Source organism: Gorilla gorilla, chromosome 17, assembly GCF_029281585.2.
Source record: "Gorilla gorilla gorilla isolate KB3781 chromosome 17, NHGRI_mGorGor1-v2.1_pri, whole genome shotgun sequence".
Lineage (NCBI taxonomy): Eukaryota > Metazoa > Chordata > Mammalia > Primates > Hominidae > Gorilla > Gorilla gorilla.
Window position 1 is genome coordinate 50770603 of NC_073241.2, and position 18103 is coordinate 50788705.

The 18103-nt window shown below is 39.1% G+C and overlaps 2 protein-coding genes across 11 annotated transcripts in view; one reads left to right on the top strand and one right to left on the bottom strand.

Annotated features, from left to right (window-relative positions):
- GREB1L (GREB1 like retinoic acid receptor coactivator) overlaps positions 1-18103 on the top strand; it is a 365194-nt gene that overhangs the window by 271661 nt on the left and 75430 nt on the right. For 4 of the 7 annotated variants that reach the window (XM_055368620.2, XM_055368623.2, XM_055368619.2 and 1 more), the window contains 5 exons: positions 682-909; positions 1878-2019; positions 3307-3507; positions 4356-4494; positions 6345-9263. In XM_055368620.2, coding sequence (XP_055224595.1) covers positions 682-909; positions 1878-2019; positions 3307-3507; positions 4356-4494; positions 6345-6508 — 874 coding nt within the window. In that variant the 3' untranslated portion in view covers positions 6509-9263. Of the gene's footprint in view, positions 1-681; positions 910-1877; positions 2020-3306; positions 3508-4355; positions 4495-6344; positions 9264-16511; positions 16574-18103 lie in introns of those variants that run through there. The other 3 variants (XR_010131273.1, XR_008673625.2, XR_008673626.2) reach the window with 2 other exon arrangements.
- ESCO1 (establishment of sister chromatid cohesion N-acetyltransferase 1) overlaps positions 12976-18103 on the bottom strand; it is a 69369-nt gene continuing 64241 nt past the window's right edge. For all 4 annotated transcript variants that reach the window (XM_004059229.5, XM_055368624.2, XM_055368625.2 and 1 more), the window contains exons 11-12: positions 16186-16373; positions 12976-14182 (exon numbers count right to left, since the gene is read on the bottom strand). In XM_004059229.5, coding sequence (XP_004059277.1) covers positions 14035-14182; positions 16186-16373 — 336 coding nt within the window. In that variant the 3' untranslated portion in view covers positions 12976-14034. The remainder of the gene's footprint in view (positions 14183-16185; positions 16374-18103) is intronic.

Consider the following 18103-nt stretch of genomic DNA (forward strand, 5'->3'; position numbering starts at 1 on the left):
CAGTCATGCTTCTTAACTGTCTGTATGAAAAAGGAAAGTCATCTCACCTCTCCATATCTCAAGTCCATCACCTGTAAAATTACGCCTGGGCCAAAATCAGTGGTTCTCTTCCTGGGGTAGTGCCCCCTCACATTGCTAGGGGGTGCTGGTCGGGGCATCTGTAAGGACCAGAGAATGCCAAACATTTTAAGAAGTCCAACACAATAAACCCCCAAAATTCAATAGCACTCCCATTGCAACACTGTGCCAGCTGACCTTTAAGCCCCCTCCCAGCTCAAACATTGTCATTTTGTGTCCTTGTTCCTATTTTGGATTTGAAGCCAGTGAAATTTTCAAATATTCCTTATTATACACAATTACCAGAACTGGGAAGGATACCTCTATGCTTCCAACCTCCGGCTACCTCTTCTTTGGCAACTCTTTATTCATTGTTCTCTGACACGGGCCGGCTTTCTTTCTTTGCCCGAAAGTTATAAGCCCCACCCCAAAAGGCAGTTTCTTTATAATAGTGACAGGCAGTGTGAAAACTGGGCTTGACATTCTTCTCCATTTGCTAATACGAAGTAAATCAGTTAATTTTATCCTTGAGTATTACCGGTATATAGTAGTGTGTAGACACTTCACAAATGATCCTCTCTTCCATAATATTTATCAACATCTTATATAAACTATATTTCATAGCCAGCCCATGGAAGCAGGAGTTTCCAGTGAGAATGTGTCCTTGAAGACTGTCTTGCAGCACATTGAAGCCACACCAAAAATTGTCCACTATGCAATCTTGGGTATACAGAAATGGAGCAGCAAGCTGACTTCTCAGAGCCTAAAGGCCCCATTCTCTAGGTGTCACGTGCATGATTTCATTCTCCTCAACACAGACTTGACTCAGAATGTGCAGTATGACTTCAACAGGTAAGTCAGGCCTCATGGATGCAGGTAATCCTGGCATCTACTGATTGCTTCTGCCCAGCTCTAGCCTCTGTAATGCTTTTATTCGTATGTCTTCAGTTGAGAAGCTGACTCTTTATGTGGGCAAGGAGAAAGGGGGATCACAAGCCCCAAAGTGTGCCCCTTTATCACCAAACTGACCTAGACCTTAACAGGGGTTACAACGTGAAATGCTTAGAGAAAACACTTTAGCCATCTCATTATTCAACAAGAACTCAAGACACAAAAACTACTGACTCAAGTCAGTGTGTGGACCCATAAACATCTAAGACTAAGCCTACTTCACCCTCCAGACTCAGAAGGAAATCACTTTTCCTGAATGTTAGACTAAGCCCTCCTTCACCCTCCAGACTCAGAAGGAAATCACTTTTCCTGAATGTTAGTAGGATTCAGGGAAATCCTACTGTAGGGAAAAGGCAGCAGATGGGGATGAGCAGGGTAGCCATGGCCTTGCCTCCCAAATAAATTATGTCCAGGTTCCTACAAAACCTGAGAGGGCCAAGCAAGAAGGCAGGAACCATAAAGTCCTTATGTCAAACTTACGGTTATAGAATAGCTGCTGCTTTCACTTCTGTTTTAAATTTGACAGAGGCTTCATCCTGCTTGTAGCCAGAAATTTAAAACTGGGAGCACCTCTGCATTCCTGTTTTGCCGGCGTGTATCAAATAGGAATATAGTCCTGTTTTTGCATAGGGATACCTAAAACCTGTGACATAGCTGGGACAAAGATCATCTCACTTTCCCCTTCCTTGAAAGGCTGTAATGCCCAAATCAGAGTTTTTCCAGGTCAGTGTTACGAGGGCCAGCTCCACAAAAGCATGGTTGATTATTTTAGGCTCCTAATATCTTGCCACACATTTATTTCTCTGTGTATAGTTATCATGGTTGAGATATGCCAGCGGAAGAAAACTATTGTTGTGGTTACAATTTAGGTATTTCTGTGAAGATGTTGACTTTAATCTGAGAACAAACAGTAGTGGCCTGCTCATCTGCCGCTTTAATAACTTCAGTCTCATGAAGAAACATGTTCAGGTTGGAGGGCAAAGGGACTTTATCATTAAACCAAAGATCATGGTGAGTACCGCAAGCTTGATTCAAGTGCTGAAAATAAGCACAATGATAATGACTATCTTTGTTATTAGATGTTGGCATTAAGCACTTTCTATTTTATTAGAAAAGTGAAATCACACAAGGAGCTTTTTTTTTTTTTTTTTTTTTTTTGAGACAGTCTGTCCCCTAGGCTGGATGGAGAGCAGTGGCGTGATCACGGCTCACTGCAACCTCTGCCTCCTGGGTTCAAGCGATTCTTGTACCTCAGCCTCCCAAGTAGCTGGGATTAGAGGTCCGTGCCACCACGCTTGGCTAATTTTTATATTTTTAGTAGAGATGGGGTTTCACCATGTTGGCCAGGCTGGTCTTGAACTCCTGACCTCAAGTGATCTGCCCACCTTGGTCTCCCAAAGTGCTGGGATTACAGGCACGAGCCACCGCATCCGGCCATTAGGGAGTTCTTAATGTCAAATTTTCAATCTCATTTCTGTTACTGAGACTCATCTAGAGCCAAAACATTTGTTTTGACAATCCAACAAAATTACTTTAGATGTCAGCCTTAAATCTAAGTTTCTTTGGATTTAAGCCTTAACACATCCTTCAAAGCTTTAGTTTCAAGATGGCAAACTTTACATTTTTACCTTCTTTTTTTCTGAGACAGAGTCTCGCTCTGTTGCCCAGGCTGGACTGCAGTGGCATGATCCCAGTTCACTGCAACCTCTGCCTCCCGGGTTCAAGCGATTCTCCTGCCTCAGCCACCATGCACCACCACATTTTTACATTCTTTATGTAATACATGAGAGAAATATAAATCAAGATGCCAGTCTGATCCTTTGCTAGAAGTTTCTTAAAAGATAGTAATAAAGATCAAAACCTGTACTACTACCCTTTTCTAAGAAATCTACTGAATGTAGTAATTCACAGCATGGGGGCTACCAGTGGAGCTTAGAAACCTCTTTGCCATTTTTTTGGTGGGGTTGTGGGGTAGAGTTAGGATGAGATAGGATTTAACCCACACACACTGTAAAAGGCTTCCGATTGGATCTCACAGTGTACCTGTTAAATGTGGTAACTTTCAGAGAAGCCTGCTTTCTTCTGCCCTCGCTGTGTGTAACTTACATTAAATCCTATTGTACTATTCCCAAGAGAAAAAAATTTTCAGGACCCTTTACTAACATACATTTGAACCTAGCACCCCTCACTGTGCTACTGCTATTATTTGGGGACTGTTAGGATACAATTCAGTGTTTCCTCACCTGTTTAAGCCAGTGACAGACAAGTTTCCCATGATCATCTCGCCTCTGATTTCAGGTGTCAGAGAGCTTAGCACCCATCTTGCCCCTTCAATACATCTGTGCTCCTGACAGTGAACACACGCTACTGGCAGCCCCTGCACAGTTTCTCCTGGAGAAATTCCTTCAGCACGCCTCATATAAACTCTTCCCCAAAGCCATCCATAACTTCAGGAGTCCTGTGCTGGCCATTGACTGCTACCTTAACATTGGACCAGAGGTAAAAAGGGTGTGGAGGATACTGTGCTTACCTACATCCATCCATTTCTTTCTCATTTTAGCTGTTTGCAAAAAAGGAGCCTGTGACATGAAATATAAATCAAGATGCCAGTCTGGTCCTTTGCCAGAACTTTTATTAAAGATAGTAATACAGATCAAAACTTGTATTTCTACCCTTTTGCATACTCACTTATGCAAAGGTTCACACAACATGCAATGGCAGTTTGCCCTCCCCATGCCTATTTTATCTCCACAAATGAGCCAGAGAATATACAACTCAGCTGTCAGCTCCTCTAAGAAGCCTACCTCGGTGACTTTGGGCAGCAGTTGCTTGTTCCCACTTCTCTTAACATTCATCAGATTATACTGTAATTATGTGGGTTTTTCTTCATAAAAGTGTGAGTTCTTCAAAGACATACAATGTCTTAGGCATTGTTTTAGACATACGTAAGAGGAGCTCAGTGATTACTGAACAAATAAATGTGTACCACCTGAAGCCTTTAGAGGTGGCATTTCTCCACTTGCTTTTTTGTGGAAGGTAGTTTTTTAAATTTGATAAAGACTCTTAAATGGAAGGGCTTGTTTCTTACTACTAATTTGTCTCCTAATAGTCCTTTATTATGAGAAACAAATAAGAGAAGCTTTAAACAGGTTAACACTTGGCACGCTACATAAAAGAGGCTGCAAAGCTTAACTAACCAAGCCATTTAAGTTAACATTGGAAAAAACTCATCTCCTTTACCTTATCCTGAAATAGAGAAAAAGGAAGGTACTTGAGTCATTCTGCTGAACTGCAGATATTTTGCTTGCTCTTAAAATGCCCATGCTATTTCTGCTTGATGATTTCAGGTGGCCATATGCTATATCAGCTCCAGACCCCACTCCAGCAATGTCAACTGTGAAGGGGTGTTTTTCAGTGGACTCCTTTTGTACCTCTGTGACTCTTTTGTAGGTGCTGATCTTCTTAAGAAATTTAAATTTCTAAAAGGTAAGTCAAATTTAGTATCTTGCTTGTAATTGCTATTGGTTCCCACTGAGCAAAATACAGAAGATAAAGATATTTTTAAAAAGCACTTGAGGCCAGGCGCAGTGGCTCACGCCTGTAATCCCAACACTTTGGGAGGCCAAGGCGGGCAGATCACGAGGTCAGGAGATCGAGACCATCCTGGCTAGCATGGTGAAACCGTCTCTACTAAAAAATACAACAAAAATTAGCCAGGCATGGTGGTGTGCGCCTGTAGTCCCAGCTACTGGGGAGGCTGAGGCAGGAGAATGGCATGAACCCGGGAGGCGGAGCTTGTAGTGAGCCGAGATCACGCCACTGCACTCCAGCCTGGGCAACAGAGCAAGACTCTGTCTCAAAAAAAAAAAGTAAATAAATAAATAAATACAAAATCAGCCGGGCGTGGTGGCGCCTGTAATCCCAGCTACTCGGGAGGCTGAGGCGGGAGAATCGCTTAAACCCAGAAGGCAGAGGTTGCAGTGAGCCAAGATCGCGCCATTGCACTCCAGCCTGGGCAACAACAGTGAAACTCCATCTCAAAAAAAAAAAAAAAAAAAAGAGAGACTGGCCTAAGAACAAACTAAGATTAGACATCACAGGTAATCCTTATAAAATGACCTTTGAGATCAGTGAAGAAAGTGAGGTTCAGAACACTGTGCAGCATGAGAACAGGGAGAGGGGTTGTGCGGGGACTGTGCATTCATTCATTCACTTATTTATTTATTTATTTATTTATTTAGAGACTTATTGGGGATGGGGGAGTGGTAGATTTTGCCTCCCAGGAGACAGAGACACTTCTAATTGTCACACTGGAGGCTGCTGCTTGCTGGCATATAGTGGGCAGAAGCCAAGACTGCAGGATGTTTAGATTCCAAACATCCTACAAGACACAGAACAAGGCTAGGTGTGATGGCTCACGCCTGTAATCCCAGCACTTTGGGAGGCCAAGGTGGGTGGATTGGCTGAGCTCAGGAGTTTGAGACCAGCCTGGGCAACACTGTGAAACTCCGTCTCTACTAAAATACAAAAAATTAGCTGGGAGTGGTGGCGTGCACCTGTAGTCCCAGCTACTTGGGAGGCTGAGACAGGAGAATTGCTCGAACCCAGGAGGCGGAGGTTGCAGTGAGCCAAGATTGCGCTACTGCACTCCAGCCTGGGCAACAGAGCAAGACTCTGTCTCCAAAAAAAAAAAAAAGGAAGACACAGAATAGCCCCCACAACAAAGAATTATCCAAGTCCAATAGTGCTGAGGTTCAGAAACCCTAATCTAGGAGGAACACATGAGAAACATAACATTAGTTATCACAGGGAAGAGGGAATGTGGTTGGAAGATTACTTACTTTATACTCTTAAAAATTACTGAATTTGGGCTGGGCACAGTGGCTCACACCTGTAATCCCAGCACTTTGGAAGGCCGAGGCAGGTGGATCACAAGGTCAGGAGATCGAGACCATCCTGGCCACCATGATGAAACCCCATCTCTACTAAAATACAAAAAAAAAATTAGCTGGGCCTGGTGGCAGACGCCTGTAGTCTCAGCTACTTGGGAGGCTAACGCAGGGGAACTGCTTGAACCCAGGAGGCAGAGGTTGCAGTGAACCGAGATCGCACCACTGCACTCCATCCTGGAGACAGAGCAAGACTCCGTCTCAAAAAAAAAAAAAAAAAAATTACTGAATTTGCAAAACTACTTAATAAAATTAAACAATTCTGATAGATTGCTTATCCATCTGTTGGTTCTCAGATGTGTTAGCTTAGGAAATATAATCAGAGATAAAGTTCTTTATAAATTCAATCCCTGAGCCTAGGACATATTTCTGTCTTTTTTACTGAAGGTGCTACGCTGTGTGTCATCTGCCAAGACAGAAGTTCCTTGCGCCAAACAATTGTCCGCTTAGAGCTAGAAGATGAGTGGCAGTTCCGCCTCCGGGACGAGTTTCAAACTGCTAACAGCAGTGATGACAAGCCTCTCTACTTTCTTACTGGACGTCATGTATGAGCTTTTGAAGAGACCAAAAACAGCAAAAAGATGCCTAGGTGGGATGGGACAGAAACAATTTGGGATTTTTTTTTTTTTCCTTTAAAGTACAATCACTGTGGAGCAAAGTGCAACATATTTGTCTAAATTCTCCAAAGAACTCCCCAAATCTGATCCAGGTCTTTGGGGACATCACTTTCCTTCAGTTCCAATTACAGGACCCTTAAATTCAGGTAAACTCTATCCTAGGCAGTTATGCAATTACTTAAGATACGGTCTGCCCATGGGATCCTGAGGAGGATATACTTTGGAGAGTGAATATGGAGTTTGCATTATTTTTTTCTATTCCTATGTTAGGGGGAAACTGACTGTCAGGATTAACTAGCCTGAATGTGTTATGTATTACATGAGACTCATGCCATTGGTGTGGAATTAATTGAAGATTAACGTTTGAGGCCTGAACCCTCAGTTTCTCTTCAGATCTGTACTTTGGTACAGTATTACTCAGGGGTTTGAAATGATAGAATGTAGACGATATTTGTATTTAAAAAAAGAAGTAGCTTTGTCTTTCTCTGTGCAGTGTTAGTTTAAGATTTATAATCTATGTATTGAAACTTTTGGCAAAATTTCCACAGGAGTTAAAAGTTTACTATTTAAACTGAACAAACAAATCAGTAAATGCAGAGCAGGCATTGTGTGCATTTATGCATCTTCTCCTAGCCTAATTCCTTTGCTTTACCCACTCTTTAAATGTGTTTCCAGTCTTTAAGAATATCTTATCTATGAGACTATGGAACAGTGATTAATCTTTTGCAAGAACTTGATTTAGTCAGTTGAGTTAAGAAGCTTTCAGCAGGTAACCTGCACCCACCGTTTGGTTGGAATTAAGCAGTTGGCACCAGCAAACCTAAATGTCAGGCTGAGGTTCTGTTGCAGAGTGAAACTAGTTTGTTTCCTTTCAGGGACTCAAGCAAAGCTTCCTTTAAAAGATGCACTAAATATTACCACCTTACACTGACAACGCCACAGAAATTGCCGAATTGGGAAATTGAGCCATAGAAAGAGAAATGTTTTTTTACTTAATCTTACCAGTGACTCTTGTGAGGAGTAAGGAAGACTCCATTAAGAGTCTTTTTGATTCATTAAAATCAGCAGGGGGTGTTTGTCCAGTATCGGCAATGGGAGGCATATGTTTCTACAGATTTCACAAATATTTTAATCAAAAACATTATTTTTAGAAAGTGTTCTAGACAAAACTAAGTCTTAGAAGTTTACTCTTAAATCACTCCAGTTCTCATCATTGAACAATCTCTTGAGAGTTTTCTCATTAGCCCATATTTACTACTTTATCCCCACTTAAAATGGCCATTTTTACTTGAATTGATCTTGTTTGTGACCTGAAACTACTGAGGGGCCTACTAAGCCTGCATTTACTTAGAACAAATAGTGTTAATTGACCAGCTTTATTATCTTATGACAACAAGGAGTTTACAAAGCTAGTGAAAAAATGGAATGTATTAGACTAAAAATGGTTTGCAGATCTCTTGGTTTTAATATAGCTACTTATAATGCTTTAACTGTATTTTGAAGTGAACAATTCCTTTTAACCCCATTTTTAATTGTCCTTCAAAGAGGACCTGCCTTATATATGCTTTAAAAAATACTCAATTTTAGTACAGCAGAATTTTTGGTAAAGAGATATGTTTTGAAGCAGTTCGGTTTAAATATGAATGTATTTCACTTGTTCCTGTTTTGTTGAAAGGGCCTAATGCAAATAATACCAAGAAACCCACTGTCTGTGCAATATTCCAATAACATTTACATAGGGCGAATAAAATACTTGAAAGAATTCTAAAACAATTGTACCTGGGGTGGATGGCCTCTCAGGGTTTCTTCTGGCTTTATGACTTCATAGTTTAAAGAACTTTTTTTTAAGTAGTTACATCAGATGCAGGTACTCCATTAGTTACGGCTGCACTCTGAAAATTCAAATTATTATTATGAGCTCTTAAATACTATTTTACTCTGTGGAAGAGATATGCCAGAATAAAGCCAAAAGACCATCACCCCTATAATGGAGAAATTGACCTGCCTATTCTTTTCAAAGCCTATCTTACTAATGTTTGGATCTTTTAAAATCATCTTAGCATCAGTATAATTCTTGAGTATGTTAGGTCCTTCTTTAAGGATAAAATTGCACAAGCACAGGACACCATGATTTGTGCATATATATATATATATCCTAGTGTGTTCAGCTTTAAGCTTTGCAATCCCTTAGGACACTGATGTGGGATGAATGGATTCGCTAGGCCCACACAGTAACTCACCTGTAGACCTGCTGAACCTCAGCATGTATGACAGTTCACACAGGTTAATACTGAATGTAAACTAAAAACTAGAAGACAATTGTTGTAGTCAATTTTTTTTGGCTGTAATTTATGCAATTGCTTTTTGTGATTTTTAGAAAATGAGGCACCTGTGTTACTTTATTACTGTAAAATGTTAACAACCAAAATTTGGTGAATTTCACTAGTCTACCTCACATTTTGTTAATGATTCAAAATTCTCGTGTCTACTGTTATATTTTTGTCCTTTGATTTAATTTGCTTAATGTATTAAAGTTATCTCCCACCCCCTCCAAAAAGTTATTTTTTCTTTATAGTTTTCTGGCATGTTTGTTAAGAAAACAAGCTCCCTGACTCTGGCAATGTCCTAAAAAGGCTGGAAGTCACATTATACGTTGGACAACCAAGATTAAAGAGGTGTTGAAAACATACATAGTAGATACCAATCTTTTATTTGACAGATTGCAACTACACTCACTTTGATGTCCTTTTGGAAACAGAACTTTGGGTTGCTAAAACTAATACAAGGTGTTATTGTTAATCTCCAGTTAAAACTTCTCAAACTTTTTGAGAGTGTCTCAAAGTTGCTAGAACTATGTAGTATGAAGATGGTGTTATTGTAGTATGAATTATATCTTCTTAAAAAATTTTACCAACTTTTGAGAATAACTTTGTTGTCCCAGAAAAATGGCTTTCAATCTATTAATAAAGTGTAGTAAATTAAAAGAATTTGACATAGATTCCATGAAAACAATCTTCTAGGCCAAAGGACCCTCAGGAAGGGCAATAAATATTTGTTAAGTGTAATGACAGACTTTCAGAGGAAAGTAAACACTACTGGTGTTCCACTATACATTCCAAAGCAGCTGCCTTGAAAAGACTATTAACTGTGAAACTGACTGCTGCAACATCACACTAAACTACTTAGGCCTGAAACAACATCCAGAGAACGAACATTTATCAAGCTTCTCTTTAGACACAGAAACTGGAAACTGGCCCTTAAAGCTTCCTCTGAGTCTAGGAGAATACCACTCTAACACTGAAACCTTGGCTTCACTGAAAACAAAACAACAGTAAAAATACTGCTAAAGATGACTTTAGGAATTGCCGCTAAGGCCAAAGAAAAAGTCATTCACATAAATAAATTCACTGTGCTCTCAACTATCAAGTGTTGAGTTAAAGCATCTACTTCAGTGACTATGACAATAGATGGTATTAAGTTAAAAAAAAAAAAAAAGGCAACACCAGTAAGTTCTTTTCTGACCACTTCATTCCAAATATTTTATTTTTACTAGTCCAATGTATTTTATTTTTATCAGAAGGGTGGGGGTGGGGGGTTGCTAAAAGACAGAACTCATCCCTTTTTCTGCCAAAAGACTCAGGAGCCATGAGAAAGAAAATGTATGTTTAGAGTCACTACCCTAGAAATCAGCTCAGCAATCTCAACCCTAGCTGCGATGTGGATGGGCAGGAATATAGCTGTGTTCCCATCCAGAAGGATAAGACTCTATAGCTGGGCAGCCGTGCAAAGTAAACAAGAACAATTAAAATAACACTGCAGGTTTGTTGTACTCACTGACTGTCCTTACAGTCCTTACAACAGTCAGGCTTTCAGTAGATAAACCAAGTTCACTCTTGCCTATTATGAAGTAGTAAAATACTGCTTTTTATCTGTGTGTCCATGCAGATAAAGGCATCGCCCATAAAATCTTGTAGTTCCTGACTATATTTGTGGCTCTTACAATGTCTCTATGCTAGACATTTTTATAAACAACCAACAACTACATGAGGGCTGCTAACAAAAAATTTATAAGCACCTTTATATAGTCAGCAATTACAGACTCACCCTCTTCTGCAGTCTGTGGCCATTAGTGTATACTCACTGTGTCCCTGCTGCCTCCACCACTCCACTGAGACTGCTCTTTTCCTAACATCACTTGGGCTCTCTTCAGTCTTCAATTGTGGTATGACAGGGTTGACCATTCTTTGATTCTTGACATTTTTCCCTTGGTTTCTACCACTCTCTTCTGGCTCTCCTACCTTGCTGCTCATGCCTTCTTAGGCAGTCTTCTTTGAGACTCTTAAATGATGGTGTACCTCACAACTCTCTTCTACCTTCTCATTTTACAAACCCCAGGGTGACCTTGTGAACCTTCAAATAAATAAGTGAACTCATAAATTTGTTTCTCAGTTAGAACCCTTCTCAAACTCTAGATTCACATATCCAATTGTATACTAAAAGGTTTCTCCACTTAAGAGACTCTTTCTACAACCACCTTAAAATCTTGACCAAAACTGAGGGCATCCCCATCCAATCCTCCCAACCTAATTCCCCTGTATTCCCATCTGTCAATCTAATTCAATTACCCAAATCAAAATTCCCACTTACCTTAACCTCTTTGCCATGATCTTTTTCTGGTTGTTTATAAATTCCTATCAATTCAACTGTGTCAATTCTTCAGTTTTATCTTTTCAATGTGTATCTGTCTCGTCTTCATCTCCACATCACAGCTTTAGTTCAGTGTTTCAACATTTTTCACACAAACTGCTCTTAATTATCATCTAAGTTCCAGATTCCTCAATTATAAATGCTACCTCATAGGGCTGTTGTAATGATTACATAAAATAAGGCAGGACTAAACACACAGGGTCTGACACATAGCAAACACTCAAATGTTAGGTATTAACTAATAATACTATTCTTAGAGAAATACCTAAATTGTAAAATTTGGGAGGCTATATCTTCAGTATAAACATGAAAATAAACTGGTTTCTCAGTAATAGTAACATTTAAACCAACCACCCAATATACCCTCTTCCACCTCCAGGTCACCTTGAAACCAAGTCAAAAGTAGTCAAAGTAGTATACTATTGTTTATGGAAATTGGACCTGTATTATGGAATTAACAGTTACTAGAGAATCTACACTATATCCCAAAATTTCATTCTTTTTTTTTTTTTTTTTAAACCACGGTACCTGTCAGGCAAACAATGAGACCAGGATTGACTAGAAGAGTCTCAAGCCCAAAGGGAAATGATAGTATCAAAAGCTAGGGCCAGGTGCAGTGGCTCACACCTATAATCTCAGCACTTTGCGAGGCCGAGGCAGGTGGATCACGTGAGGTCAGGAGTTCAAGACCAGCCTGGCCAATGTGGTGAAACCCTGTTTCTACTAAAAAATACAAAAACAAATTAGCCGGCCATGGTGGCAGGTGCCTGTAATCCCAGCTACTCTGGAGGCTGAGGCAGGAGAATCGCTTGAGCCCAGGAGGTGGAGGTTGCAGTGAGCTGAGGTCATGCCATTGCACTCCAGCCTGGGTGACAGAGCCTCTGTCTCCAAAAAAAAAAAAAAAAAAAAAAAAAAAAAAAAAAAAAAAAAAAGCTAGACCAGCATGATGAATCACGGGGAAATATTTACCGTGCCCTATCATTCTACCCATACAAAATGTAGAGTCTTATACCACTCTAGAAAATTTTTTTTTTTTTTTGAGGTGGAGTTTTTTGCTCTTTTTGCTCAGGCTGGAGTACAATGGTGCAATCTCGCTCACTGCAATCTCCACCTCCCAGGTTCCAGCTATTGTCCTGCCTTAGCCTCCTGAGTAGCTGGGATTACAGGTGCATGCCACCAAAACCAGCTAATTTTTGTATTTTTAGTAGAGACGGGATTTCATCATGTTGGTCAGGCTGGTCTCGAACTCCTGACCTCGTGATCCACCCGCCTCAGCCTTCCAAAGTCCTGGGATTATAGGCGTGAGCCACCGCGCCCGGCCTAGAAATTGTAAAAGCAAAAATTTATAGGGAAATAAAATGTATACCTGTTAATTTAAGGCCCTAAATTTTAGCCAGTTTTCAACTGAGATATGATCACTTCAGCTCACAAAAATAACCTAAGTTGAACCATAGTGGTAATTCATTCTTGGGCTGTGGGCCCTTCATTTATTTGCAACATCATAAAAGTACCATGTTACTAAAATAATCAGAAAGGATTTTGCCTTTGGAAATAAAGTTCAGCTGATTTGCTGCTGACACAATGATCCTTTGGCAAACTGGTGGAAACTGCCTTTAGGAAGCCAATGTTTTAATCATATTTCAAGATATCAAACCAAAAAAACACCCTGAAAAAGCACAAATGACAACACACCATTATTCTCAGTTAGTACATTGGTCACTTAGAAAAAGCTATCAAGTATTTTATTATTTTTATTCTACATTATATACAGGTCATAAAAGGCCACAGCAGTTTTTCAACATATAAACCCTTTAAAAGTAGAGGGCACTATGAAGGATAGACAAGTATCAAAATGAAGTCCAGTAATGAGGGCATATACTCAGTGCAGTATTTCTGAGGAATAACAAAGCAGATACCGAGTCATCCATACTTTGCTTCCAAGTATTCTATACGTTTTTATAAACCTCTTTGTTAACAGCCTAGGTGTGCCAAGTTGCCATTTATTTTAAAAGTGAAACCAGAATGAAAGAATAATGAATCTAGGAGGGTACCTTTCCTAATGCTTGTCATTTACAGCTCTCCAAGAAGGAAAGCCTCAATTCTTTACCACTTTCTACTTCCTCCTTCCATCAAAGATAGGAAAGAGAAAAATCAGGAAAAAAAAGCTCAATATTCTAATTCTTCCTATTTAGCTGGAGCTTTCCTTTTCTATAGGGGTTTCTTCAAAGTATAGTTCAGGCCTTTTAAAAATTAGCTTCAAATTCCAAAACACTTAATATTGCACCCTCCTTGAACAACAACTAAAAAAAACTGGTTTCCACTCTGTGAAAATACAATCTTTAAGCCTATCACTGGTATCAGCAGATCAATATAAAAAAATACAGTACCAAGCTACACTGGTATATTTCCATATTAAGAACTTCAAAATATACTTATCACTGAGACCATAGTCCTTGCATTAGTTTTCAGTCCACTATGAACAATTATCTGCTGCATGTAAACATGTCTAAATAACTATAGATAAAATACATCAATCATAAATTTCTGTAAAAGATAATAAAATATCTTCTTTAAAAAACAAAACAATAAGCTATTACTGCATTGTTTCCAATTTTATGAAAATGGAACAACCATATGGTTGTTGCCAGTCCTGAGTTCATTGTAATAAAAATGGCCCTAGTTCCTGGTTAAAGTCAGCAACCAATCCATTCTCTTCAATAGATGTCTTCTAGTGGTGTAGGCAAGAATTTGTTTTATGTGCTATTCTGTCCATTAATAAAATTATATACCAGAAACTGACCAGTGCCACAGTACTGTGTTGCAAACAGCTTTCCATCAGGAGTGGGATCTGAGAAAGCAATTTCTTCTTTGCTCAAATATGAGCCATATATAAAGTTACTCCTATTAAAAAAAAAAGGGGGAGGGGGGGAAGGGTTAAGTGTGAAATGTTAAAAAAAAAATTCTAATCATTAAAAGTGGAATAACCTGTCAAATACAATTTGACTAAAAAAGCTTTTTAGATACTGCTGTATGTGCTCAAAATTTTTGAAAATTATTCATCTATAATATCAATAACCTGAGGTTAAATTTTAATAAAAGCAACAATGTAAAAACATTTACCCAACATCTTTTCATGATAAAAATATTCAACTAAGAGTAGAAATATTTCCTCAACCTGATCAAAGACATCAAGGAATATCAGAGTTAATATCAGGTGAATGACTGAAAACTGTTCCTCAAAGATCAGGAATAAGAGAAGACTACTCTCACCTCTTCTATTCAATATTGTATTGGAGGTTCTCGTCATGAGGAAAAGAAATAAAAATCATCCAGATTGGAAAGAAAGAAATAAAACTATCTCTTTTGCAGATGAAAAGGCCTTGTTTATAGAAAATCCTAAAAAATTCACAAAAACAAACAAAAAATCTAATAAACGAGTCTGGCAAGGCTGCATATTCAAGATTGATATTCAAAAGTAAACTGTTTCTATACACTTGTAATGAACAACCTAAAACTGAAATTTAGGGGGAAAGAATCCATTTATAATAACATCAAAAAAATTAAATACTTGCCAGGCACAGTGGCTCACACCTGTAATCCCAGCATTTTGGGAGGCCAAGGTGAGAGGATTGCTTAAGCCCAAGAGTTCAAGGCCAGCCCAGGCGACATAGCAAGACTCCGACTGTACCAAAACAAATGAAATTTTTGCCAGGCACATGGCTGTGGTCTCAGCTACTCAGGAGGCTGAGGCAGGAGGATTTCCTGAGCCCAGGAGGTTGAGGATGAAGTGAGCTGTGTTTGCACCACTGCACTCCAGCCTGGGTGACAAAGTGAGATGCTGTCTCCAAAAAAGAAAAAAAATACTTGGGAATAAATGTAACAAAAGAAGCATTAAGACTTGTACACTGAAAACTATTAAACATTGCAGTAAGACATTAAAGACCTAGGGCCAGATGCAATGGCTCACACCTGTAATCCCAGCACTTTGGGAGGCCAGGGTGGTGAAGTGCTTGAGCCCAGGAGTTCGAGACCAGCCTGGGGAACATAGCAAAATCCCATCTCTACAAAAAATAGAAAAACTGGCCAGATGCAGTGGCTCACGCCTGTAATCCCAGCACTTTGGGAGGCAGAGGCGAGTGAATCACTTGAGACCAGGAGTTCGAGAGGTGGTGGAGTTCGAGAGGTGGTGGGTGCCTGTAATCCCAACTACTTGGGAGGCTGAGGTAGGAGAATCATTTGAACCTGGGAGGCGGAGGTTGCAGTGAGCAGAGATCACGCCACTGCACTCCAGCCCGGAACAACAGAATGAGACTCCATCTCAAAAAAAAAAAAAAAAAAAAAAAAAAAATTGGCTGACCTAAAAACCTCTTTTGAATAATTAATTTTAACCTCCTTCATTAATCTTTATCAGAGGTACTTTATAGGGCAAAAAACAAAATAATTTTTCTGAGTCTCCCTTTGATATCTCTGACAGTCAAGTGATAAAAGAAAAACTAATAAGAGATTTTGATAGTTTACAAACAATATTCTTGAATTAAGATAAATTTCTCTAAAAGCTGAACTCCCAAGGAACTTTCCACATTTCTTTGGTTATATTTAAAATTCTTCAAAATGAAGCACAACTTGAAATAGGCAGGTTATTTTGGCCTAACATCATAGTTACAAATAAGTAAGTCAAAACAGCTTAATATTAATAGTGTTTAGCCTATAGTGCTTTCTTCCTCCTCACATTAAATTCTCATAAAAAGTACTTACAGATCCAATACACTGATAACCTCATGCAAAATTTATAATTAATACAAATAAAGATTATACACATGTTAATTAAATGCCAATCTTTACACTAAAGCTCTGCCTAAGTCCTAAACTACTAAAAATGATTTGAAGGATTACATTCAAGTTACCTTAGGCATTCAATCATGCGAGAAGCAATTTTCTTCCGACGCATCATGCTGAATACCCATATTCGACTGATCCCGCAGATTGCAGGCTCTGGTAATGTTGAGCAGCACCAGGCTTTTTGCCTTTCAAATCTGACTTTTTCTTCTTCTGACCTGATAACTGGAAGTTTCTCTTCTATAACTCTATAGCCCTACAGGTGTCAAAAATGGGGAAAAAATTTAAGTGAGATTATTAATTAGCAACTAATACTGATCTGGTTGAGGCGGTTATGACATTTGACTGGCTTAACAAACTATGGGGCCACTTATGCTTTCACTCTCATTTTCAGGAAACAGACAACCTGGATCTGCATTCTGTTCCAGTGCACTTACTAGCTGTATGACCATGAAAGTAAGTTACAATTTCTCTAACCTTTGGGTTCCTCACTGGCGATATCCATCATCTCTCATTTTGAGAGATTAAACCAAGTAATATATACAAAGTACCTTGCCATCATGAGGAGCCCCCCCAGTAGGAACTGAACATTAGTTCTCTCTACCTCCCGCACTCCAAGAACCAGCAAAAGTACATGTTAAGAACACAGCAGTAACTGTTTCTGTGATTGCTGTCACAGTTCTAGATTTCACAGTTGTACAAGAACTGAGACTAGGTATAGCAGAGAAATCAATAATTTAAAAAGCCATTTCATCATACTGCAATCTCTTTTTTAAAAAAAAAATACCTTAAAAAACATATATCTCTTTTATGGTGGCTGTCTTTATGGGAAAAAAATAAAAAATAAAAAATATCTCTGCCAGTCTAGCTGCCAAAAAATAACACAATTGGTTGTTTTTTTTGTTTTTTCTTTGAGACAGAGCTTCTTCTGTCGCCCAGGCTGGAGTACAGTGGTGCAATCTCGGCTCACTGCAACCTCTGCCTCCTGGGTTCAAGAGATTCTCATGCCTCAGCCTCCCAAGTAGCTGAGATTACAGGCATGCACCGCCATGCCCGGCTAAGTTTTGTATTTTTAGTAGAGATGGGGTTTCACCATGTTGGCCAGGCTGGTCTTGAACTCCTGGATTACAGGCATGAGCCACCGTGCCCAGCCATGACTAGCCTTCTGATGGGACAAGATATAAAACTTAAAAGTAAACAGACAACACAGTTAAGAGTCAGCAAAAACAACCCTAACAAACATTACATAGTTATCCTTCTAGTCTAAACACCGCTATAAGTCATTTATGGATCTAGGTGGAATAGAACCTTAAAAAAACAATAGTTCGCACTATGTAAAATTAATTCAATTTCAGTATGGCAAACTTCTATGAATTAGTCAATTTATATCAAATTAATTTCCCCAAACTACCCTATCAGTTACTTATTTAAATCAATTTTGTTATTATAGCAAGGTTCATAAGCACTATATAATAATTTCAGGCTGAATATTTATTTACTCATTTATTATTTTTTCTTAAGAGACAAGAGTCTGGCTATGCTGCCCATGCTGGAGTGCAGTGGCTATTCACAGACACAAACATAGCACCCTACAACCTCAAACTCCTGGGTTCAAGCAGTCCTCCAATCTAAGCCTCCCAAGTAGCTGGGACTACAGGTGCCACCACACCCAGCTGAATTTTTTAAACATGTAGCTTAACATATATAGAGAAACTCCTGCAAACTTGCTTTGACTTTTCACTTTTTTAGAAAATTTTATGATCAAGCATACATCTGTGCAAGCAGCTATTAACCCACTTATGCCTAGTGTTCCATTATGGAACACTAAGCATGTGGGAGTTATTTATATCCTACTGCTCAAGGTCATCGCCAAGGTCTTATTTTTCACTCACGCAAAAAAATCAAAAAATTGTTGCAACCTTTGGCATAAATGAGTTAATATGCTAAAAGACACCATCTGAACAGTAGTCACACACAATGTACACT